Raw genomic sequence first — 26,577 nt, forward strand, 5'->3', positions numbered from 1 at the left:
TTTTGGCTGCAAGTAGGGGCTGCTAAAGGAATGTACTACCAGCAGCATTAGCTTTCAGTGTAACTCCTCACCAAGTATACCTCTATTTCATAAGAGAGTTTTGCCTACTGATTAACAGAAGATGTTTACATGTATTTTATTTTATTTTTTATGCAGTATCAAGAGTTGGCTTTGATGTTCAGACATTAAGAAAAAAAGTTAACTGGTAGAGATGTGAAGGCATGAGCTCACATGATGCTTGTGTTTCATCTATTTCATGCTGCATTTCCTGAATTCATCCCAAAGGTCTTGTGTGTGCTCTTTCATATAAGAATCAAATTAATGCCCCATAGGGTATTTTGGGAAGAAGGCAGTGGCCAAACTACCTCTCTTTGCCTGAAAACCCTATGAATTTCATAAAGTTGCCATAAATCAACAAGTGACTGGAAGGAACATACATGCACACACACCACTGTGTACCCCCACAGGACATTTGTACAGAATTGGTATTGGCACAGCCTTTATCCCAAGGTCACCTAGTGGGTTTGCATGGGCACAGTGGTGTCTCCATTCCTGGTGTCACCTGATGTGGAGGCAGGGCTTCCTGGAGTGGAACTTCTTGAGGTGGTGCACTCGCCCTCATAAGGAGAACGAGGCAGCGGCATCAAGGTAGGGAAGCAACTGGGTGTCACTCCTGTTCTGGGGTGTCACCTGGTGCAGTCTGCACCCCCTGCACCTCCCTATTGACACCACTGCACAGACACATACAGCATTAGAAATATTTCTCTTCATAACCTGAATTAAATTAGTGTTTGATCTCTGTGTAAGAATTCTTCTCAACATACACACACACACACACACACACACGTAGTGTTGTTGTTAACTGCCTTTGAGTCTACTTTAGGTCATGGCAACCCCATAAATGAGACATCTCCAAGCTCCCTGTCCACAAACGCTGTGCTGAGGTTCTGCAAGCTCAGGGTCCTGGCCTCCTTGATGAGTATGAGAGAGAGAGAGAGACAGACAGACAGACAGACAGAATTATTATTTTTTCCTCATTAAGAGTTATTGCATTTATATCCTGCACCTTCAGAACTAGTGTGTTCCCAGAGCAGCCTTCATTTAGGCTGAGTTTTAACAAATGTATGCTTAGATATGGAATTATCTTTGCTTACCAGAGCCCTTTGTTTTTTCAGCATCTTTTAAACCTTGGTCCAACAGTTAGTTTTGGTGATTCTAACCTCAAAGGTTGCCTTTCTGTGAGCAGGCTGCACCATGTGAATCACTGGGTAACATTTCAGATATGAACACCAAGTGTGAATAGGAATACATTAGCATGAATAGTCACAATGGGTAAAGCCAGATACAGAAGCCACATTCTGTTAAGAAGATATCTCTGGACCAGTGTCATTATCGGTGTGTGTGTGTGTGTGTGTGTGTGTGTGTGTGTGTGTGTGTGTGCAGGGGGTGCGGACTGCACCAGGTGACACTCCAGAGGAGGGTGGTGTCACCCAGGTGGGCCTTCCCCCTTTGGTGCAGGAGAGGCGAACATGCACCTTTCCTCGCTGCACTGTTGTGGGTGTTACTCCCTGAGGAGGAAGCTCTGAAACAGAGCAACAAGAGAAGTGAGCAAACACCCTTCATGGCTGCTCCATCTTGAGGCTTTCTCCCTGAGGAGGAAGCCCTGTAACAGAGGAGAGGATGGGCAGATGTGCACCCTTCCTGGCTGCTTTGTCATGGGGTTTTCTACATTGGGAGAAAGCCCCGCTACAGAGCACCAAGAGGGGTGAGCAAGCAACCTTCCAGGCTGCTCCATCACAGGGTTTTCTCCCTGGGAAGGAAGCCCTGTGTTAAGAGAATACAACACTGCATTCTGTGAACGTTCTGGGAACCTGATGGGAACGGAACGCATTTAAGTATTCCGCACATATGTGTTCCCATCAGGTTCCCAGAACGTTCCCAATGTGTTCCACGTGTATTCCATGGAGGGGATGGATTAGATGTGTTCCCAGCGAGCTGTAACGTTCTCAGAATGTACCACAAGAGGTCTGTGCAGTATTCTTCCGTTCTCAAATCCATTCTCTCATTCCTCCGTCTCCTGATTGTCTGAAAGAATGACAGGCAAGGAGGCAGGCAGGCGAGCGACTGCAGTGAGGGAAAGTGTGTGTGTGTTTGTGTGAGGGGGGAAAGAAGGAGGGAAGGAAGGAAGGAAAAAGGGAGGGAAGGTGGGAGAAGGGAGAGAAGAGGAAAGGAGGGAAAGAGAGAGAAAGAGAGAGGGAAGGAGAAAATGGAAAGAGGGAGAGGGAGGGAGGGAAGGAAGGAAGGAAGGAAGGAAGGAAGGAAGGAAGGAAGGAAGGAAGGAAGGAAGGATAAGCAGCGAGAAAGAGAGTGAAGGAGGAGGGCAAAACAGAGGGAAAAGAGAGAAGGAAGGGAAGGAGGGGACCAGGGCAGAGAGCAAGAGGGAGAGGGTCTGGCTGCTTCTGTGGGGGGCCTCTGGTGTCGTGTCCAGCAGGGCTCCTGTGCTGTCAGCCTGCAGGAGGCAGGGATGCCAGGGATGCCCAGGACCCTCTCCTCCTTCCCTCCAGGAGGGAACCCACAAAAGCTCCTCTGTTTGGAGCACCACACGAAAGCAAGCAAACAACTCCCAGAATTCCATAGCAAAGAGCGAGACAAGAGTTAAAGCGGGGAAGGAAGCTCACAATCTGAAGGCACACAATACATGCACACACACAGGAGGCAAAGGGTGACAAGCTGCAAAAAAGGGGAACTGGAGTGACAGCAGAGGACTCTTCCTTTCAAACCGGTTTAACGAACTGCAATGGCTGTCGGGGCTAAATACCCAGATTGAGGTATTTGTATTGGGCGCTTGCTTCCAGAGGCATTCGGAGGGGCAGAAACTGAATCTTCCCAGTTCCTTACAGTCCTCCAAACGAAATACGCATGCACTACAGCAAAACGTTCTGGGAACGTTCTCAAGAAAAAGGGATGCGCTGTGTGGTAAAATGCGTTCTCATCACGTTCCCATCACATTCCACTTTTCTCAATGCAGTCATATCCGTTTCCAGGACGTTCCATCTCAGAACGTTCTGAGAATGATATGCGATAATCTTCTTAGAGTAGCAGGCCTGGCTGCCCTGGCTGGGCAGCCAGGCTAAGGGGCAACACCGAAGCTGTGGAGGGAAGGCCAGGCGAGGGGAGCAACTGGGGAAGGGGGAGAAGGCAGCTGGGACAGGAGTGCAGGTGAGCAGGTTAATAGGGTGGTTGTGGAACAGCCCTCTGCACCACTACCCCAACTGGCAGCCCTCCGCACCGGGTGTTGTCAAAGCTAGTGATAACACTGCTCTTGACTAGAAGAACCAATCATTTGGGAGCTCTTCACAAGCAAACCTTCACAAGCCCTTGTTTCCCTTGATACCTATAAATTGAAGCTTGGACAACTGTCAGGGCTTAAAGGCTACACTGGTTCCCCAGGGACCATCTGTTGAAAAAAGGGCTCTGATGGGCCTAAGGTGAGCCCAGGCTTTCCTCAAGTTGTGGCAAAATTGCCCCCATATGCCCTAGGGGGATATTGGAGACAAGTTTCATTACAAAAAATCCTTTGTGGTATATAAATACAGTAGTGAGTTTCTTTTATCCATAAACAATTCCAAGGGCCAGAGAGGGACCAAAGGTAGAAATGGAAATGAACACCAATCAGGCAATAGAGGGAAATTTACAAACTGGAAAAATGACAAGGTACAGAATGATGAGGATGGATATCAGTATTTCAGATATGGTAATTCCCTACACTGTTAAGGCCTTTGACTATGGCCCCATTCTCACTAGCCCATTTGCTCTGTATAGAACTGGGCACATCTGGTTGCCCCCATACTGAATCTGTCCGGGTAGAAGTTCTGACAACCCTTTGCCATGATTGATGCAATTTGCCCCTCTTAAGTTCACATTTGCAGTTCCGCTTTAAAATTGAGCCTCCTTTGTTGTCAATCAAATTCACTTCTGCTTTCGTTAAAGGTAACATATCTTACAACTATTGGCCAACTGAATGGGTGCTTTCCCCACTCCTTTTAAAAACAAAAACTGGCAGCAGTGTGCACATATTCTGTCAACTTGTCAAATTTAAAAACCTCCAGGTGTGTGCATGTGTTGTGTGTATTTGGGTCATCACAGATTAAGGCAACCGTAAAATGACCCCATCGTGGAGTTTTCTTGGGAAGATTGGTCATGAGTTTCCACAGCCTTCCCTCTGAATGCCAGCCTCTAGCTTCCCCTTCGCTTCCAGCCCAGCATTTCCTCCTCTTTGGAACCTCTTCCCTTCCCTTCAAGCCCAATGCCACCTCTGAAGCCCTTGCCTCACCCCCCCATGCCATCCTCTTCCCTTCCCTGCTAGCCCAAAGCATGCACATAATCTGTCACAATAATTATAATTATAATTCCTCACCTCAGAATACCATCTGACTGAGGGAGTTGACCAGGCAGTCCCAGCTCCATCCTGGTTAGCCTGGAAGAAGAGACTCCTCCCTTCATAACTGCCATCCTCCGGCCTATGAGGGAGTTGACCAGGCAGGCCCAGCTCCATCAGGGCTAGCCTGAAAGAAGAGACTCCTCTCTCCATAACTGTCACCCTCCGGCCTGTGAGGGAGTTGACCAGGCAGGCCCAGTGCCACCAGGGCTAGCCTGGAAGAAGACTGCCATCCTCCAGCCTATGAGGGAGTTGACCAGGCAGGCCCAGCTCCACCAGGGCTAGCCTGGAAGAAGAGACTCCTCCCCCCATAACTGTCATCCTCAGGCCTGCGAGGGAGTTGACCAGGCAGGCCCAACTCCACCAGGGCTAGCCTGAAGAAGAAGAGCCCTCCCTCCAGTCCATCTGCCTTGGTCCAGGCCTCAGAGGGAGAGAAGAATGCTGGACCTGATCCCCTCCCCTCCCCCCCACCATTCCCTTCTCTTTTTGTGTCATGTCTTTTTAGATTGTAAGCCTGAGGGCTGGGAACAGTCTGTTATTCCCCTCTGTTCTAAGCCACCTGGATTCCCAGTGATTGAGTGGCATATAAATAAATGCTATTATTATTATTATCATCATCATCATCATCATCATCATCATCTCTGCATCCTCTTTCTTTGCTTTCCCTCCAATTGTCACCCCAGAATGCCTTACATACACATATATACATATGTAGCAAAACATTCACACATTGTATCAATTTGCCAAATTTAAAAGGAAACACAAGCATTTGCATATTCTGTCACACACACACACACAAAATAATTTTTTAAAAATGCCACTTGCAAAGTGATGTGCCGTGCCGGCAGCAAGCAAACGAAAGAGAAATGTAGCATAAGCAGACACCTTCTATCAATATGTATCAATCTGTAGAACAAGCATTCACATAATCTGTCAAAAATAAAATTACAAAAAAAGGAGAGAGAGAGAGAGAGAGAGAAAGCTGCCTGCGAGAGGGGAAGCATGTTCTGCCCACTGCCCACCCTCTGACATAAGTCCTTCCCCTGAACGTGACCCAATCATGACCGGGGCCAAGTTCACATTTGCCGGCAGCAGGGAAGAAATGGGTTTTCCAAAAAGATACAGGAAATAATCCACTCACCGCTCTAAGGGGGATTTGCCCTGGATCAGGTGTGAAAGACCCTAATTCTGATGTGTTTAAATCTGTGCCACTGGGTTTTAATCCAGGTTGCAATTCGGTACAAAAGGTAGTCTGAATGGCCTCTATATAAGCAGCGAATTAGAGAATGCAATGGAAACTAACAAAAGATCACTTCAGCATCTCTATCCCATTGAGAAGGCTAAACAGTGAGAAGGGTTTGGGTTTTACTTTAAAGGTTTTATTACAGTTTTATATTCCCTGTTTTTGTAATAGTGCTTTAGCAGGAAGTAAACTTGTTTAATGCCCGTTTCAATAAAAGCATATGACATGTAGGTGTATAAATATAGACTCCTGAAGGGAGGCTGGGTGACTGCTCTGTTTCTCCTGCTCTTAGAAGAGCAGTAACTGTGGTTCTCTAAGTGCTCATCTGTGAACTTACCTATCTGGGCTTGTTCTACAGCTGTGCATAGCCAGTCAGAAACATCTAGAGAAAGACAAGCAGAAGCCCTTTCTACTCCCGACAGGTACATGCCTGGAGCAATCTCCCTTCTCCCACAATTCCAGTACACTGCCATGCAGAAAAATTAAGGATAGGTATGGAGAAAAAATATCCAGAGGAGAGGATGGGTTGTGTGCGTTCAAAGATAACCACTGAAAGAACCAATTACATATAATCAACCTGCTCTTCTTCATGGTCTCTGTGGATGTACATATGGATGTTTAGCAAGCTAACTTAGAGGTCATTCCCACTATGAAAAAAATGAATTGCTGATCAAATTATATGACCCTCGTTCCCATTTGAAATCAGTTCTGCTCCTGTTGTGATCAACTGCAATCACAATGAAGAGTGGCAAATGAAAAAAAAAAAAAAACCCCATTTTTTCTTAAAAAAAAAAAAAAAGAAGCGATTCCGATTCCAAAGAGTGTTCAGCAAGTGGGAACCACAGATCGGAATCGCATCATTCTGGAGGGGAGGGACGAATGGCAGAGGGGTGGGAGATGTCTGCCTTTTTGCTTTTTTAAAAAAATAAAAAATAATCAATAAATTGATTGATTGATTTTGCAAGTAATTGCTGAACCATTCTATTGATTTTATTAAAAAAAATAAAAGTCACACCATTTGCCTTGCCTTCATTTCATCTTCCTCCTCCTCCTTCTCTTTTTGCTCAGAACCCTCACAGTTCCTTGCCTTCCTCTACTCCTCCTCCTCTTTTTCTTCCTCACTGCCCCCCCCCCCCCGGCCCTGGCCTACCTCTCCTCCTGGTCCTCCTCGTGCAGCCCCGGTGTCTCCATGGATGAGTAGCCCAGAATTGGGCCGGGGAGCTCTGCTTGTTCTTTGAGGCTCACTGCACCTTGGCTGGAGGCATTGGGAGCCGCCAGGGGCCAGAGAAGGCCATGAAGAATGGCTGCCGGCCCCACAAAAGGGAGCACCAGCCAGTCAGCTGACCGTCACCCCTGAGGAGGAGGAAGGAGAGGAGGGAGAGGCGCAGAGGTGCTTGGCCGGCTTGCTTGAAGGCGGCAGAGGTGGCGGGGAGGAAACCCACCAGTACCCCATGGAGGAAGGGAGGCAGGGATGACAAGGGAAACCCATAGGATCATAGAATCATAGAGTTGGAAGAGACCACAGGGGCCATCCAGTCCAACCCCCTGCCATGCAGGAAATCCAAATCCATCTCTGCTCATGGTCTTCCTTCTCCAGGACATGCCCTCCACCCCCCCACCCCCCGGCACAGGCTTTTAAGTCCAAGTTGCTGCTTAAGTCACTAATGATTGACATGTATTTTGAAGCGGGGCAACTAGTGGGAATGACAACTGTGCCACAATAAGAAGTGATTTCACTGAGGAAGAAAAAACTCCACTTTCATAGTGGGAACAAGGGACCTTTTGGAATCGAATTCCAAAATGCAGGGAAAGCAAATTAGGATTTGAATTAAACTGCAAGTGTGAATGACCCCTTGGTGTGAGGGGGCAGATATCACTTACACACAGTGGAAAGTACAGCTCCACAGAAGAGGCACGTTGTCTTGCTCTAATGTCCACATTATAGAGCTTGACAAATGTTAATGGCTATGCATATGAATTCTCTATAAGGGTACACCATTGAGCTGTGGATGTTGAAAGTGTCCTGGTGGAATGATTCTACTAGGGAAGGAATTGTCAGTTAGCCCATTAAACAGTTACACACCACTCTCAGCTTCAGAAAATCTTGTGATAGGGTTACCTTAGAGTCACCATAAATAATGACTGAATGGCACACAACAATGACTTGTGTATGTGTATCTTTCTTCAAGTCACTTGTTGACTTATGGCAACCTCATAGGTCTCAGAGGGTCTTGCCAGTTGGCCAATAAAGGAGTCACAGATCACTCTCAGCCTCAGAAAATCCTGTGATTGGGTCACTTTAGAGTAACCATAAATCAAGAAACAGCTGGATGGCACACAACAATATATATCTTCCTTCAAGTCACTTGTTGACCTATGACAATCTCATGGCTCTGGAAGGGCCTTCTCAGTTAGCCAATAAAGCAGGCCAATGGATACAGCCACCAAGTTAAGCAGTTCAGGTGAAACGGGTGTCTCTACAATACAAAAACACAGTGAAAAGGCTGTATCTTTTTTACATATACAAATCCAGGCCTCTTGTTAGGTTGAGTGTGTGCCTTGTATAGAAAGAATACTGGTTGTACAATGTGTTGTGATTTGTGAAACAATAACATAATGTTTGGCAACAAAATGAAATCAGGATGCAGAGTAATCTCTTTATGGAACTGGAGAAAAGGTTGGTCTGAACAGAGAGCCACTAGCTCACTCTCCTGTTTCATGGATATGGCCATGACAAATGTTGTTTGCTATGTGAAAAAACAACAACAAATGTTGTTTTCTATGTGAAAAAAAAACAAAGGTCCTGTGTTGTGAAGTGTCCAAAGGTTTCCCAGTGAACCTGAAGAGGACTAGTTGCAGGTTCCATGAAGGAACTATTAGTTTTAAGTAAGAAGTCTTCAAATGGTTTGAGAAAACCTTAACCTCCGAGTATATGAACCAGGAAATACCTGTAAGGGGTGGAGAATGTGCTGCAATTCCCACCAGATACATCTTCATAAAAGAAATACAACTTATTTTTAACCAGGTGGGCTAGGAACTAAAGTCCACCCACATAGGTGAGACTGTGTGATCTCTTAATCCTATGAAAATATGGGCATGGTACAGACTGCCCCAAAAGGGTGGCTTGCTGGTGCCTGTTTTTCCGCTGGAGGGAAGCCTCTGCCACCAAACCGTGAGGCTTCCTTCCGGTGGAAAAAGAACCCACAAAAGCAGGTTCTTTTGAAGCTGTGGCAGCGGCAGTGTAACTAGTGCGCCACTGGCGCACTTGTTACATAAGTGCTGCCTGGCGCCATGCAGATGCCACACAGTATTTACACAACAATGGCAGCACCATGTATGCAGGGCACTGCCATTGTTATGCCGTCACGTGCGAGGTTTTGGGGCGTATCACGTGACAAGGGTGCCTAAAAGGCCCTTATGTACCAGGCCATGGAAAGATTTAGGTAAGATTTTTATGCCAATGGATTCCTTGGTGTGGGAAGAGTATTTTTCACATGTGACAAGTATGACATATGATAAGTGCTGTCTGGTGCAAGATATAAAGTCCTGGATATAGGACAGATCTTCCCTGTTGGGATATTTTGACTGCAGTGAGAGCTTCTAGTAGTGACCATGTGTTTACTCAGTGGTTCCCAAACTTCAATCCTCCAGATGTTTTGGACTACAGCCCCCACAGTTCCTTATTGTTGGCCAAGATGGCTGGGGTTTCTGAGAACTCCAAAATATCTGGAGGACCAAAGTATGAGAGCCAGTTAACTGAACAAGGGTAAAGCAAGGTTGCTGTGGCCACCACCATCATTAAAATATGGTGGGCTGGAGTCTCCAAATTTTGATGATAGTCATTGCTGGGGGCAGGGAGAGGTAAATTGTATAGTTTTAGCTGTTAAGCAAATTATCTTCCAGATAGTGAAGCCAATTCCCCTGGAACAAAATTATTTATAATGGGCATTCTCTTGTGTACCAAATGCTTATTGTGGAAGCGCCCCATCTTGTAAGTAGTTTCACCACTACATGAGGTGCCATTCCTGCAATACTGCTGTTTTGTAGCTCAGAAAAATCTGGTAAATTACTGCTCAATCTTGTTGTATAGTAGTATGGAAGTGTCCTTGCTAATGCACCAGTCCCAGAAGCACAGAAATTCAAAAAGGAATGACTCTCATGCCTCCTTGGTTGTTTATGTAGTGTATCATGCTGGTATTGTCCATCCCAAATAGGCACGTGACCTTGTAGAGTCCTCAAATACAAAAATAACTTCATTACTGAGATCTTTAAGAAAACAAATATGGAGAGATCTCTCCTGACATCACCATGTCTGCTCATAATTAGATGGTCAAAATGATCTCCCCATTCTACTTTGGATGCAGCCATAGTGACCTCTACTGTTGGGTGAGGTGTACAAAATGGGTCCCCAGTAAGCTGGACTGGTATATCCACCATGCTTTATGATGGGTGGTAGTATTGCCCATCTGTTCTTTGTATCAGTTCAATGAACACATTTGTGAGTGAACTTATACTGTTACCCTACAGAGCCACGCTAAATCACTGCTGTAGTTGGAAGCCATGGGATCTGTACTAAGCACATCTCTACTCTTGGTACGTTCATAAAACAACACACGGTATCCCTTATTCTGTATTCTCTTTCAAGAAGCAACAGGCTTTTCCCCACTGGGATCTAACAATGCTCTGATGAACTATTTTTTTTTCTTGAGTTGGGAATAAGATCAATTTTTTATTATGACTCCTACTTGGGACAGTAAGAATTTGATATAGGTCTGCATACTACTGAGTCTTTAATAATTTAACTACTATCTAGTCAACTACATCTGGGAAAATACATATCCTAAATATTCTTAGATAAGCAGGAACCACCATCATGTAACTCAAACACCCTGGGGCAGTGGACAGGACAAATTTCAGAAGCCAGAGGGATGGCTAAATAACAGAATTATTTCCTTAGAGGTCTTTAAACAGGCTGGATGGCCATCTGTCGGGGATGCCTTGATTTAGATTTCTTGCATGGCAGGGGGTTGGACTGGATGGCCCTTGCGGTCTCTTCCATCTCTATGAGAATGACTGAGGACATGGCTTCAAGTGCTGTTTAACTAATTGTTCATATTCCATGATAAGCCCATTCTCACAAAGCTAATATAGTATAGTGCTTATTAAGTGCTTTACTGGAATTTGGAAGATCCAGGTTCTAGCCTACAGTGTCATTACATTCACTAGGTGGCTCTGCGTCGGTCACTCTCACAATGACTGACCCCACATGGCTGTAAGGATAAAATGGGGAAGAGAGCCAGAAGATCATTAGACAAAAAGCTAGGATGTAATCTATAAATTTTATTAACAAATATATATGTATTTTAAAACATCCTCCTCCCCAAAAAACGGATATGGTTTGCAGAATGGGAATTGCTTCAAATTTAATGTTTTTTTTTAATACAGAAGGCCCTGGGACACTGGGTAGGTAAAGGTGTGGTAGGCTAATGATCAAATTCTCATCTAAGCTGGGATTCCCCTGGATCTGAGCTCACATCATAATCAATATGCAGACCCACACATTTTTTCTTGAAATTTTTATTCCAAAATCCACCCCATGAAACAAAGTCTCCCTTCAGAGGCTGGTATATTTTCTTTCCCCATTCACTTGTCTCTCATTCCTGTGGTAATATACTTGAGGAAAGATTCTCTAAAACCGTTATTGTCAAATGATTAGAAAATGAAAAATCCCAACTAGCTTCCCTCCCTTTAGCCCCAAATATTCCCCAACCCTAAACATGTCAACCGAGAGAGCGCAAGACTTGGTTTCTTTTACCCTTAATGCTTACATTTAATTTTAAAGCACAACATTGGAGATTGACTCTAAGTTAGCAACAAAAAATATATATTTACAATTTCTTCAAAAAACACAAAAGAACAACCAAACCCTTTTAGACAATAGTGACTTTCTTTAAGGAGTTTTTATTTAGGGAGCATGTTTTCTTTTTTAATCACTAAGTGATTTTATATATAATTTCTCTTTCCTTTATGTCACCATTTACCGTCTGGGGTGGTGGCCCGTTTAGGCAATGAAGTTTCACAATTTGTTTTTAGTCACTTAAGCCACAGTCACTGGAGGGCTACATTTGAGAAGGCTGCAGGACAGCAAAGCCTAGGCCCACAACAATACCCTCCCCAATCAGTCTGATGCTTGCTTCATCCCTCTTGCCGCAAGACGAGATTCCTCCCAGACTCTAATGCTCCTGACATGCCAACTTTCTGCAGTTCAGCACCTCTCAGGCTGAACAAAGCATATGGAGAGTGGTGAAGGTGCTCCCAACTTTTGAGAAAAGAGAGAGAGGAAAAAAACAAACACAAAATACCTAGAGCCTAGAACTCTCCAAGCTGGGAGTTACCTGGGCAGATGCACTTGAACCTCCTATATGGCTATTCTCAACTTCCTCTTGAAAGAAAAAAGCAAAACAAAACAGAAGATTGATTCTACAATATTTTCCCCATGGGAGTCAACACAAGGCAGAACGTATCCACTTCTAGAAGATCAGCGGGTGTTTTTGCAGGGGAAAAAAATCAATATGCAGCAAAGCTCCTGTGTACTGAGGCACTCTGGAACTCATCACACTAGCATTGTCCTCTTGGCAAAGAAGCCTGCTCCTCCTATGAAGTGACAGGGAACCTCTGGATCCCAGCACACTTAAACATATATAGATATGCCCCACCCCATTCCCAACTGTGCAGGCGAAGCTGCTCTTCCCCAAGGCGCAGATGCCCCAGCATTTAACGCAACTGGGCTGGGCAATGTGGGGAGCTATGGGTGTATTCCTCCTCCTCCCTTATTGCTTCAGAAGCAGCGAGGGTGCATTGGGCTTTCCTCCAAATTGTCACCTCTTTTCCCCTGCTGCACAGACACTGGAGAGCTCTTTTCTTTTTTGCCATGCGAGGCTCAGAAGGGGAGGCAGGGGTGAAGGGCAGTCTAATTTGTGCTATCACTATGGGGAAGAGAGCAGAGTGCAAAGTGTGCATTCAAACCCTGACAAGCTCAGACAGCTGGAAGGAGTGTCCAGTCACCCAGGTAGAGGGAAAAATAAAATAGGGATCCAAAATATTACCTTTCTTTCTAAAGTGCAAAAAGCTCTCTGCTGCCCAAGAGAGAAGTTCTTTGGACCGGCCATTCATTGCAAAAGAAGAGAGGCAGCTAATTGGGCATTCACCCATCTCCCAGTTCAAGAGCCAATAGCTACGCCCCCCTCCAATGTGTAGGCATTTTTCTCAAACCAGCATGATAGAGAGCATTTCTGCTGGTGTTAGGATATCTCACCAGATGCCTCTCAAGCTTTCAAGCTTGACTGCAGCTTTCCCCCTACATATGATGCCATCTTTCTGAACATGGCTCCCTGTATGTGAAAGCTTCACCATCCCCACACTAGCTTCAAAATGGAAAATACCTGCAGGCTAACCACAGGGCACACGGAGTAGTACTCACCTCAGAAGGGGTACCACTATTGTGGACAATGCAGCTTTGAGTAATCAGCATAAAGTGGTAGCTGCCCATTGCAGCTGCTGATGGGTGAGAAAAGGAAGCTTAGCACAGTGCCTTGGGCACAAGAAGTTACTCCCAGGCCCGGTATTTAGTAACAAATCACACACCAAGACAGCAGAGAAACAGAAGTGACCCTGTTTAACACTATTCTGGTCTGATTCCCCCACAATCTGATGGGGCAGTGTGATCTGTTTTTGTAGGACTTATGGGAAAGAGCAGAGACTGAAAGGAGAGAAAGGGACACATTCCTCCTGAAAATGCTGCTACAAAACATCACGTTAGGGCATGTAGCTGATGAGCAAGTATCCCACAAAAACAGCCGTCCTACAATCCCTTCTGGTTCCACTTCCTCAAATATCTGTGGGATTTCCTGGTCTACAGAAGTCCCAAGGAGAGGAGGGACATCATAGTCACAATCAGGCTGCTATTTTCTCTTCCTGTTGATGTTGAGGAAAATGGGGGAGGGTCTGCTCTCCAAGAGGGGTTGTCTGGGATCTTTCCTTCTCTTCAGTCTATCTGTGGCAAATTTCTAGCTGATTTTCTGGATCAGCTTTTCATCTGACAGGCAGTAAAGGCTGTTGATTGATAGATCTGAGATGAAGTGCTCACAGGCCTTACGGGTGATCTGCTTGCAGCCACGAAGGTCTATCAGAGTGACATTAGAAATGCGCCGTAGGTAAAGCAGGGACTGGTCTGTGAGCTTATTGCAGCCTGTGGAGAGGAAGACAGTGTTATGGTCTACACAGTCCTCATGCCCATTTTCACAAACTGTGCAATGCTACACAGGAATAATTGAAGTGATATGAAGACTCAGTAAAGGTCACACACAAGCATAAAAGGCATATGCACTGTTTGACTTTTTGGTCACCTAAGAGTGTGACTACAAATAGGCTGCACCTCGTGCATATATGGCTTTGACCAGATGATATGGAACAAGACAGACTTTATGCCTCGATTAATGAGGAATAAAGAAAAAGCCATTCTTTGCATCAAGATGCAGGGGAAAAAAAAAGTTTTTTAGGGTTTTTTTTTTTGGCAAGGGCTGTTTACACCAGTGTAATATATCCAGTGTAATATATATTTAAATGTTAGCATTGCCTCAAATATTTATTTTGCTATATCCATATTAAAAAGGGTCAGAGAAAAAGGCCCTCTTGTACAATATGATATAGTACCCCAAATACACTTATCTCTCCACATTCGCTGAGTTTAGGGGCACAGGACCCCAGTGAATGTGAAAAAACTACAAATAACAAAAACACTGTTTTTACCTGAGAACATCTCTCTAGGTCCTCCATTGCAACTCTGTGGCCAACATCTGCCAGACTCTGACCGCAGAACTGTGCTGCAGGAGCTACAAATGCCTAGTGGAGTGCTCTCTCTAGGAATCTCTAGGTCCTTCAGTGCAACGTTTGGTTAAAGTTGAGTACAGTGTTGCATTGGAGGATCTAGATATTCCTAGAGAGAACATATAATCAAATTCGCAAAAGTCAAAGCCGCAAATATGGAGGGACAAGTGTAGTGATATAACTACTAGCCTTAAATCTTCACTTAAATCTGTGGCCCTGTGTGAAAACACGCCACATCAATTTACATGCAAATAACTTCTTTTTCCAGTAACAAAGAAATCTCAGTCTAGCAATGCTTTGCCATAGTAGTCCCTACATGTCAGAAGGGATGGATACACTTAAGAAAATGTCCAAAGACACACACCTGCCATATTGATTTCAGTGAGTGAGTTTCGTGTGGAAGATCCCACAGCTGTTAACAGGTTGGTTGACTGGTCTGTAAGGTGATTGCAGTGACTAAGATCTAGTCTTGAGAGCAGAGGCATGTGGCGGATGATGAGTCGGAGTGTGGCATCTGTGATGTCCAGCCCAGCCAACCGGAAGTCTATCATGTTACGGAGTTTGCTGCGATTGTCTTGGCCTGTTTGAAGATATGTAAAGATGTTCGAAAGGAATACAGATTCTTGCCTCTCTAGAGCAGACATCATAAACCACATTCTTAGAAATGCATCAAACTCTTTTTTCTCATCATTTTGTCCCTCCCACAAACTATCTCACCAGCAAGAACAAGTATAGTGTAAAGGCAAAACAAACAAACAAACCAAAAACATACTGGGTTTATCTGATGGAGGTGTGAGCAAGTCCCGAATCTGAGGATCCTTGATTCCTACTGCCCACCGAAGATCGAGAGTCCTGAGAAGGGGGCAAGTGGAGGTACCGAGAGCAGAAACTGCAGACCAGGAGCAGCCTGCTAAGATGAGGTCTTTGAGGCCTGTGAGACAGCAACCGAAACAAATAAACAAAAAACAGTGGAAATGTTCATTTCAGAACAGTTCCTTTTCTGTATTCTCATTTACAATAGTAGAACAGCAGCCCCCCCCCCCCCCGAAAAAATAAAACTCCCAATGTGAACAACAAAATCAAAGTTATATTTTGATTAGGCTATAAATAATGGGAAGCAATAGACCTCCTGGGCTGGGTTATAATGGCAGATGCCCCATGAACAACAACATGCTACTCAGAGCAACTTGCCAGAGTTACAGCTAAAGAACAATGAAGTGAAGAGGAAGGCAATCTTATGGTATTCAGAATCCAAGTGCGTATTCACAAACCAGCTTCAGGGATAGATGAAATATAGGAAATTACTTTGTTCAATGCAAAGCACCCAAACTAATGCCAAGTGTTAAGATAAGCTGATCCACCAAGATGCATACCTGGTAGTCTGTTTATGAGCCAAGTGAGCTGTTTTCTGGAAATATTGGTCCAGCTGAGGTCAAGGCTAACTGGCTGCCTCCTGATTATACCACCAAGGGCCAGGGGTGTGATGGACTTGTACCTGCTTAAATCAATCTTTGTCCACAATCTTCTATCACCACACCTAAAGGAAAACACATGGAGTTAGAGAAGTGCTTTCCGCCTTCACCATATCTATATACTTATTGGTTCTTGATAAAGATTTTGTGGCAAGATCCCCTTTACAGATAAGCATATTTGCAGGGCAGTAGTGGATGCCCATAAATAAAACCAATCTAGAATGAGAGGAAACCCATATTCAATCTTGATTTCAGTCAACTTCCCAATTCCTGCAACAATTTGTGCATTTCATGGATGAAATGTAATTTGGTTTTGCCTGCAGGGATGACCTAATAACCACAATCCTTGCAAGGAACTGAAGGACAGGTGAAAGAATAGACTGAGTCACTACTACGGCCATTTGCAAGACTGTCTTTTGGGTTCATCAAGTTTTGTGATCTGTATACCTCCTTCTAATCACCCATTAAATCTATTTCCACAGAAAAGAGTAAGGGAAAAGTATCTCTCCTGGGCAACCTGATATATACTTCCTCCTTTAGTATCCCAGATGCTCTCAAAGAAACACCTAATTCAAGGTTCGGTGATAGTAACTCTCTATGGAAAGACTGAGATTTTATGTGGGGAATGCAAAAGCTCATAAATTTCTTACAACTATTTCAGCATTTGCTGTCCTAAACTAAAACTAGGGGTGAAAAAATAGATTTTCTTTATATTATTCATGTCTCCAACCCAGGGCACAATCTCCAATAGGGAATCTCAGAAAGGATGGTTCACATTTTTCTAACTTTCATCCTCTGATTACAGCCTAAACATGAGCCAGTTACCAGATGAAGGGGAGCTAAGGTTTTCTATGATGGAAAGACTCTCCAAGAGGCACAAAGATTTGGTCAAGATGTTAAATAGTATCCAAGGCATTTCTGGAACTATGGGTCCAAATCCAGTCTTTCAGTAGCACAGGAACTAATAGTATTCATATGACTATTCCCAGCCATTTTTTTCCTTTGCCTTAAAGAGTTATAAGCTTGAGAACTCAACCTTAGCCCATCTATTGAATGAGAATGGATACTGGCTAGACTGAACCTGAAGCAAAACTCAGGGCTTTAAAGATATCCTGCTAAAAAGTAGAAAACATCTGAATTCTTATATAGAAAGGCCAAAGAATCCAAGAAGTCCGACAAGAGCCAGGTCACTATTTTTATTTGCCAACATGTACTTGCTGAACTTGGATTATGCCACGCAAGAGGCTTCTTTAGCCTTTCAGGGTGACCAAGAGCCCTAGTACCGTGAAACGCAATATTTAAAGCTGCTATTCAGACTTTATATCTGAAGACACAGAAATGTTGGCAATAACAATTTAAATTTTAGGCTTAAACTAGGAATCTTTTTTCGCTCATTCTTGTATGCGTGTTTGGGGAATCATTCAACACAGTAAGGAGTGAAATAGCCCACAAGAATAGACGGCGTTGAAAAATGCATGTAATCATTTCTAAAGAGCCTCATAAAACACATTAAAATTATCGTATTTACTCAACTATAAGTCGACTTCATGTATAAATCGAGGGCAGGTTTTGGGGCCAAAATTAAGGATTTTGACATGACCCATGGATAAGTTGACGGCAAAACTTAGGGGCATGTAACAAAGGATGAATCAAAGCAAAGCAATGCCAAAAATATTATAAAATTCAATCAGACATGTTTGTGCTCACAGTAAAGGCTGGGTGGATGAGAGAATAGAGTGGGGTCAGTGATTCCAGGAGATTATGCTTTTGCCTTTCTCCAGGTGATGCTTCCTTTTTAAAATAAGAGTTAAAGTACAGTACCTACACTGACCCATGGATAAGTCGACTCAGTTTTTTTGGGTCAATTTTTTGACCAAAATTTCTAGACTTATATATGAGTATATACAGTATTTTAAAACAACCAAAAACTTAAAAAATAAAATATCCCCAATAAAAAGCCCCTTTCCTTATACATTAAAAGCCCGCTTAAACAGAAAAGTCTTTGCCTGCCAACAGAAGGAAATCAATGAGGGGTCAGTCTCAACTCTTGTGGAAGGGAATTCCAGAGGGTGGTAGCAGCCATGGAAAAGACTGTCTCTTGTGTCCTCACCAAGCAAGCTTGTGATTTTGGTGGGACTGACAGAAAGCCTTATCTTTAAGATCTTAGGGCTCTGGCATTTTTCTATCAGGAGATATAGTCTTTTAGATTTACTTTATTTATGATTTCATAATTGGCAATTATTTATTAATAAAATCAATACTACAAACATTTCTTTCTATTGACCAAATCCAATTTGTTTTCTCAAAAATATTTCCATGCCCTCCAAACACCTGAGTATTTTACATCCATTCCAACCAAACTGATGTGGTTGTATGGGTGAGCCCAGGCCCTCTGTTGTTTGTGCTGCACAAGTCAATCTTGGGAATTTAAGAGACCAAGTTGTCGTCGTCGTCATCATCATCGTCATCTTGATGGTTTTGACCTTTTTTGTTTTAGAAAATACCATACATGGCTCAGTCAGACCATGACAGGAAAAATTAACAGGATATTTTGTAGGAACTGCTACACTGTATCAAGATAAATGTATCCCACATTTCTGTTTTCAACAGTGAAACATAAAAGCAAATTTTTTATTGTTGTTGTTGTGCAACTTCAATGGTGACCCTACCATGGGGTTTTCGTGGCAAGATTTCTTCAGCAGGGGATTACCATTGCCTTCTTTTGAGGCTCTCTGATAAGGTCATCCAGTGAGTTTCCCAGATGGACAACAGATTTGAATCTTACCACTACACTAGATCAATATTTTGATTACTCTCCTTTCCCCCAACTTTTATTTAGTACCCATATATAGCCAGCATGGTATAGTGCAGTGATGGCGAACCTCTCAGGGGTTGAGTGCCCAAAAGGTCTTTCAGCACCGGGTGTTAACTGGTGCCAGGGGCGGGGGCTTCCGCCCTCCAGGGGTGTGACTTCCAAAGTGGAACTTCTTCTCCTGACCTCCCAGGCCTTCAGCTGCCTCTCCAGAGACAGCTGAAGGCTCAGGAGGGCGAGGGGGGAAGAAGAGGAACAGGTGTAGTGCAGTGATGGCGAACCTCTCATGGCCAAGTACCCATACTAAAAGGTCTTTCAGCACAGAGTGTTACCTGTTGTCAGGGGTGGGGGCTTCAGCCCGCCTGGGGTGTGACTCCCAAAGTGGGACTTCTTCTCCTGCCCTCCTGGGCCTTCAGCTGCCTTTCCAGAGACAGCTGAAGGCCCAGGAGGGCGAAGGGAGGAAGAAGAGGAACAGGTGCATGCCTCTTTCTCCTCCTCCCCACGCACTGTTCCCAGCCTTCAGCTGCCTCTGGAGAGGCACCTGGAGGACAGGGAGGGTTGGAAGGGAGGAAGAGGCGTGTGTGCTTCTTCCTCCTCCTCTCCACGCAGCATTCCCGGCCTTCAACTGCCTCCAGAGAGGCAGCTGAAGGCCTAGGACAACCGGAAAGGAGAAACAGGTGCATACCTCTTCCTCCTCCCCGCCCTCTGTGTGCCAGGGAAATGGGTTCCATAAGGTGCCATAGATTCGCCATAATGGGTGTAGTGATTTGAGCATTGGACTACGACTCTGATTCTCCACTAGGTGAGTCACATTCTCTCAGCCTCAGGAGATGACAATGGCAAACTCCCTCTGAAGTAACTTGTCAAGAAATCCCTGTAACAGGTTCACTTTAGGGCTGCCATAGATCAAAAATGACTTGGCGGCATATGACAACAACAACAACAACACACACACACACACACACACAGAGCTCCTGAAGATGAGGGTTTAAACTTTTATCTAGATGTTACTGACAACCTAGCCATGGATTTGTCAAAGTTTTATACAACAGTCATCTGGGTTTTTGCCATCACTATAGCCTACTGTATAGCAGGGATTCTGAGAGTTAATTATGAATTGCATAAATACATTTTTTTTCCTCCTCTGCCCACTTATCTTCCCTTATGTCTACTTATACACAAGTCTGTAAGATCCAGATAGAATTGAGTCTGAGAGGGATATGGGTTTAGTAAAGCATTCTGAAAGATAGAAACAACAGATAAATGAGTAGAAAGTGCAATTTGGGTAACAAGTTCTTTCCACTTACCATTTGTACCAGGTTTTGCATACACGCATACATTCACAAAGTTCCTTGCGAGTGAGATAGCGGAAGACAGACATCCACACTTCCTTCTGCATCAAGATCTCCTCCCCATCTGGTGCCCTGCCACCCTGACCATTCAATCTAGCTGCCCCACTCTCCTCAGCACTCTCCTCTTCCTCATCTGCAGTTTCCTCTTCTTCCTCCTCCTCAGCAGCCTCATCATCTCCTCCCCGCTGGGGTGTCTTAGCCGAACTTTGGCGCATGACCACACGGGGAGAGTGTCGCAGATTAGTGGAGGCCGTTATTGCCTGCAGCTTGGGCACAATGGAAGTGCCATGCATGTCTTTGGTAGGTCTTTGCAATGTGACTGTAAGGTAAGAACCATGGAGCTTCGCTTTCTCTACCTCTGAAAGCTCTTTCTTGCCACTAGGGTTGTTCTCTTTTTCCCGCACTACTGTGCGCTCTGCACCCTGCAGCCGAAGTAGCTGGCGCCGCTTAAAGCGTTCATCCCGACTTGCACCATGATGGTCACTAGGACCTGCTCCTGGAGAGGATCGTGTTACTATGCTTCGTGGTGACACAGGGTCATGGATCAACTGCAGCATTGGGGTAGGTGAATGTGGTGGGGGAGTCAGAGGTTCCTCACAGCTTCTCAAAGGTCGCAGGACTTTGGCTTGGACTGCATCATCATCACCATCATCCATCTTCCGCTTCTGCAATGTGAGCAGCACCAGATTAACATTTGAAGGCTAAACATCAGGCTTAAAGACTGAACAAGAATTTTAGTCTTGGAGCTGGTATGACAGAGCAGATTAAGTTAAAAGTAAAATGCATGAGGGAGGGATCTCGATGTCTGATTAAGGCTAACTCAATATCTCTCAGTAAAAAGATGTCTTTTCCACTCCCACTGGCATCAACTAAAAGCTGTTCACCATTACTAGTAAAAATTGGGAATAACAGAAATTGCACTGACTTACTATAAAAGCAAAGGAGGCTTAATACAGAACCAAGGTATTTATCATAAAAGTCACTAATGCAGTCGTCATGTGTTAATATACTGTAGGTCCTAGTAGAAACCTCCCTGAAACAGAGTTATTGAGAAACTGAGACTTATTGCTCCCTTGTTGATTCTTTTTATTTTAAATGGTCCCTAACTAGTTGTATCATTATTACAAAGAAGTAGAAGAAGAGAAGAGACAGGTTGCATCAACTCTTTGCTTCTACTTCCTGTGTGGGACAGAGAGGAAGTGGAGAAAAGCAGAAGCTGAATTGCTTTGAGTATATTAAGGCCCTGGCTGGGACAGTGGAGGGGCAGAGACCACAAAGGACAGGAGTTATGCCAAGGCCTTAAGGAGTTGCTGCCTAGGCTTTGTACAGGACTCAGATCTTTCCTCAGCAGCCAGAGCCTGGGCAAATCTTGTATGGCTGTTCATGGCAACTGCTGTACAGAGCCTTAAATGCCTGTTTTAAAGAAGTTCTCTCTCACTGCATGTCATCTATTTCTAGCGGAGACAATTAAACCCCTATGTATGAAAGTGTAATCTTTCTCCTATTGACCACTGTGTGAATCAAGACTGTGTGTGTATGTTGTGTGCCTTCAATTTGTTTTCAACTCATGGGCGGGTTACAGACGGGCAGGGGAGGACGTCTTGGAGGTGTATTTAGCTGAATGCGGAGCCTCCAGACGGCCCGCCCCGGGGACGTGCTTCAGGTGTTGGAGCTTCCACACGGGGGGCAGTGAAGACGCCTCACCTGGGTCCGTTTCGGACCCGGAGCTTCCATACCGCCGCCTCAGAGGACGCTGCAAAAAGAGAAGCAGCTTCCGCACGGGCGGCCCAAACCGCGGCTTTTTTTCTCTTTTGCCGCATGAGAGGTGCGCAGCTGCATCGCTAAGCAGCGGCGGCAGAAAGCCTGTCTGCGCATTTAAAGCACCCAAGCCCCTTTAAACTTTTTCCCTGTGCACTCTAAAGCTAGGCAGGAGTGGTGTGAGGTAGCAATGTCCAAACTGTGTCCTCCCAGGCGTTTGGACTTCATGTCCCAGAATCCCAGACCACAGGGCAAGGTGGCTGGGGATTCTGGGAGATGAAGTCCAAACGCCTGGGAGGACAGAGTTTGGAGATTGCTGGTTTGGGGACCAGTGAGCCAGGCATGGTGGGAGGAGAGAACAGGAAGGGTAGAATAGAGTAGATAGGGCTGGGAGGGAACACATGCCCTGGGAGGCGAAATGATGTCTTTAAGGGACATCATGGGACCTAGTGCCTTGTCAGTGCTCCCTGCCCCTTGATCCCAGGCCCCCTCTAGTTGCCCTTTGCCTTTGGGGGCAAGTTTAGAGGGCATCAAAAGGTCTTGGGCACATTCAAGCTCCGGGGTCTCCTCCTCCTCCTCCACCAGCACAGGCTCTGCTCTGGCTGGTTGGCCCACCGGGACCCTGACACGCTCCCCACTGGTGGCTAGTCTGTTGGGCCTGATGCTTCCATCACTTTTAATGAAAGCATACAGCTCCTTGTAAAAGGGCGGGGGGGGGGGCGCCCTTCGTAGTACTTTCTTTTTTTCCTTTGCCGGCTGGCGGATGCGCAGCTGCGCAGCGCTAAAGCAGCGGCGGCAGAAAGCCTATGTGCGCATTTAAAGTGCCCAAGCCCCTTTAAACTTTCCCCCCCGCTCTGCCCAAAAACAATGGTGGTCTCCTGCCAGCTGGTGATCAGCTGGTGTTGGCATCCTTGTCCGCTGCACTTTGCCAGTGTCACCAGCATCATGGATGCCTCCTCTCCTTTGGTCCCCGCGCTCCTGCTGAATCTGCAATGCGCAGCCACAGCTGTCTCCGCTGCCACCGCTGTCCCCCTGCCATCTCCCCTCACCTCCTTTGTACATATGTCAATATTTACAGTTTTAGCGTTTTTTATTGTTAGGTGAAAATGGCAGAGGAATGTGTGTAGGGGTGCACTTTAAAGTCCAAACTTTCCAAGCAGCGCATGCGTACATGTTGCTCTAGGGTTAGGGTTAGGGTTACGAGGCTTAAAATGCGCCGCAGCTGTGCCTCAGCTTCCACAGCTGCATGGCAGCGGACGTTGCAATTAAAGCCTGACTGCAAACTGCGCATGTTCCAAGACCCCAACTCACTATGCGACGGAGCTTTTAAATGGGCAACTTAAAGTAGCGGCGTAGCAATTCTGGTGTACCGGTGCAGCAGCTCTCATGGCTTCTTCCCCTTCTCGATATGTGTCAGCATTCAGGTAGGACTGCTCCAGTTTCTGCAGTTACTCCAGTTTCTGGGACCATATAGCTATAATGTCTGCCGTCTCAGTATGAGACCAAGACGTCCCCCTGCCTTTTTTCGGGGTGCTGGTGGATGGCTGAGCCATCCTGCCTGGTGGCAAAGGGGAGCCGCCACACAGCTGTGCCAGGAGCAGCCAAACTGTGCCCGTTCCCAGGTGAGAATGGCGCAGGAATGTGTGTAGGGGGTCACTTTAAATCCCAAACTTTCCCTTTTCACTTTCTACAACCAAAACATCCGCCGGCAAAAGTTACAACTTCCCGCGGTTCTAGCAACGCATGCGCACAAGTGACTCTAGGGTTAGGGTTACGAGGCTTAAAATGCGCTGCAGCTGTGCCTCAGCTTCCACAGCTCCATGGCAGCGGACGTTGCAATTAAAGCTTGACTGCAAACCACGCATGTCCCGGGACCCCGACCCATTATGGGATGCAGCTGACACGGAGCTTTTAAACCGGCAACTTATATTTGCGGCGTAGCAATTCTGACGTATCGGTGCAGGGGCTTACAGACGGAGCTGCGCAGGTACGCATCAAACAGAAAAGAAGCGGAAAAAAGCAGCACCTTTTTAATGCCGCTTCTTCCCGCTTGGGGCGTGTGGGGGGCGTGTTCATGGCGGCATTCAGGTAAAGCCCGTCTGAAGGCTCTACCTTCATGACGTCATGAGTACATCCCTTTTTGCCCGTCTGTAACCCGCCATGGAGACCCTAATGCAACCCTTTCTTGGCAAGATTTGTTCAAAGGATGATATTCAGGTGGAAAATCTTAGACAACCTCTACATTAGTTCTTGGCTAAACAGAGTCTGACAGAGTTTGCTCTAAACAAAAAGGCAACCTACAAGTTAGAGGTCATTAAGGGCTTTGAAAAAAGTGGCAAAGAATATAATACATTGAATATAATACTTTGAATCCAACAAAAAGTTCTTACGTTGCAGAATAAAACCTGAGTGCACCAGAGGCACATATGCATCCACTATGAAGTAAAGTAGCAAATATGGTAAGCTAGTCAACTATTACACCCAACTCAAGCTACACACGGTTTAGAGCAACTCTTAGTGTGCAGAATAGACAATGTGCAACTTTTCTGACAGATTAATTTGCGAGCAGCTGTTGATGCTGAAACCAGCCAGCATCTTTGCTCTGCAGAACTGTGTTTCATTTAAAAGTGGTGATTCCCAGAAAAGTAAAATGTGTCAGAAGGAACAAAATGAGTGTTACTTAAACTGAGGAGAGATCCAGAACCCACCTTAGTAAGAAACCTGAAAGTAGCTTACACAAGTGTTTATCATACAAGGACTGCTGAGAAGAATGATGAGACTGATTGCTATGACTCAAGTTATCCAAAACTGAATAACGTGCTGCAGGGTATACTGGTCATCCAAAGGACAGAACTATAATAGTATCTGGAAATAATGTCTATGTGATGCCACCCATCCACTTCTACCCATTTCTTTTGCTTGCCTTCAGTGGGATGCTCTTTGATGGGACAGCTGGCATAACTCCATGTAGGATCTTGTAACCATGTTTCTGCTGGGGCCACTGATAATATATTTGCTGTTTGGCAGATGAAAGGTGATATTGCTACCTTCTCAGGATCTGTTTTTTCCTCAGGTTGCAAGAGTTTTCTCACTGATGCCCGTAGATGTTATGAAGGTGGCACTGGCAAAGCTAAGTATCTCCATTGTATACTACCAGCATATAGTGTCATCACTGCCCATTTCTAGGTGCAGGTATTTTACTCAATGGATAGCATCCGCTAATGCTCATCTGCCCGACTCTTATTCACATGCCTTACTAAGCCTTCCCAAATGTGCAAAGAAAAGAAGGCCAAGAAGTACACCAGAAGAACCTCTTTCTGAAAGCTTAAATACAAAGAAGATGGAATGTTGAATCTTACCATGTGCAACAGCTTTTCTCTTTATTATCTATGAGCAGTGTTTAATAATGGATCCATTTCTTAAGGTAAAGGGAAAGGAAAATCCATTTCTTACCTGGCCTTTCTCTGCTTCATCTCCCTTGTAGCACTTTGGACATTCCCAGCAGTTGGGCAATTCATCATTTAGTAGCCCTTCGCCATCCATCTGCAGGGGAAAGAAACTCAACAGTAATTTCTAGGAAGGCATACATTCCTCACAGGATGAGTTAAATAGCTGCTTCTGACTATGCAGGTCAGACTTTCTCACCTGTAGACAACCAGGGTGAACAATCTCATTGCAGATGCAGCACTCCATTAACTTCTTTTCAAAGTCTTGTGAATCCTCATTCTTATCTACCTCCCCACAAAGTGCACATGTGACCGAATGAGGCAGTCTGGGCTACAAAATAAACAAGAGTAATGCAAGCAGTTACGCTACAGCTTCAAGAATAATTAGTCAGCCCTTCTTATACACGGATTCAAGCATACACAGTACTGCACATTTTCCATCTTAACCAATTCTATACCCACAAAAAGATCTCTCTGCTAATTCCTATTTGACCATTAATTAACATTTGAGACCTTTTAAAATCATCTCCTTAATTCTGCCCATCACATCTGAAATGTACCACAGACTGCATTCTGTTTTCTTGAAGAAATTAAGTCAAACACTTTCAAAGAAAGACATTTAATATATCACAGGACTTACTGCCAAGCACTGCCGTAATACACAGGACTGCTTCATGCGACCAGGCCCTCCGAACTTTTTCATATCCCTGCAGTAGTGACACATGCCACATTCCCCTTGCACGCAGGCCTTGCATTTACGGCATCGTACTCTCCTTCTGCGTGCACCTGATACAATAGGAGAGACTGTGGGTCTCACAGTTGCTGGCCGTGGAGCTGGTTTCATGGTGTGGGGTTTGGTGATAGGTATAGTGGGTAATCTTAGCTTTGGACGAGTTTGAAATTTGAGCTGTCAGTGGAAACAGATGGTGAGAAATTAGGAACAGGGATTTGTCTCATTTATTTTGGCCTATCTGTACTGGGACAATAATAATGATGATAATAATAAAACTTTATATCTCGCCTCTCTGTCGATGACAATTGAGGCGGCTTAACTTTAAAAATGACATACAATCCCATATCCCACCCTCCCCTAAAACATCAATTAAACAACAAACAATTTAAAATCATATATTAAAAAACAAAATCAAACAATGGGCTATAGCGGATTCA

General features: G+C 45.0%; 1 protein-coding gene across 1 annotated transcript in view; it reads right to left on the bottom strand.

The window, feature by feature from the left end:
- Positions 1-11,001: 11,001 nt before the first annotated feature.
- Positions 11,002-26,577, bottom strand: part of KDM2A (lysine demethylase 2A) — a 93,860-nt gene continuing 78,284 nt past the window's right edge. The window contains exons 16-23 of the mRNA XM_042458845.1: positions 26,048-26,314; positions 25,607-25,738; positions 25,415-25,504; positions 20,159-20,868; positions 15,941-16,104; positions 15,340-15,498; positions 14,932-15,147; positions 11,002-13,929 (exon numbers count right to left, since the gene is read on the bottom strand). Coding sequence (XP_042314779.1) covers positions 13,748-13,929; positions 14,932-15,147; positions 15,340-15,498; positions 15,941-16,104; positions 20,159-20,868; positions 25,415-25,504; positions 25,607-25,738; positions 26,048-26,314 — 1,920 coding nt within the window. The 3' untranslated portion in view covers positions 11,002-13,747. The remainder of the gene's footprint in view (positions 13,930-14,931; positions 15,148-15,339; positions 15,499-15,940; positions 16,105-20,158; positions 20,869-25,414; positions 25,505-25,606; positions 25,739-26,047; positions 26,315-26,577) is intronic.

Source organism: Sceloporus undulatus, chromosome 1, assembly GCF_019175285.1.
Source record: "Sceloporus undulatus isolate JIND9_A2432 ecotype Alabama chromosome 1, SceUnd_v1.1, whole genome shotgun sequence".
Classification (NCBI taxonomy): Eukaryota; Metazoa; Chordata; class Lepidosauria; order Squamata; family Phrynosomatidae; genus Sceloporus; species Sceloporus undulatus.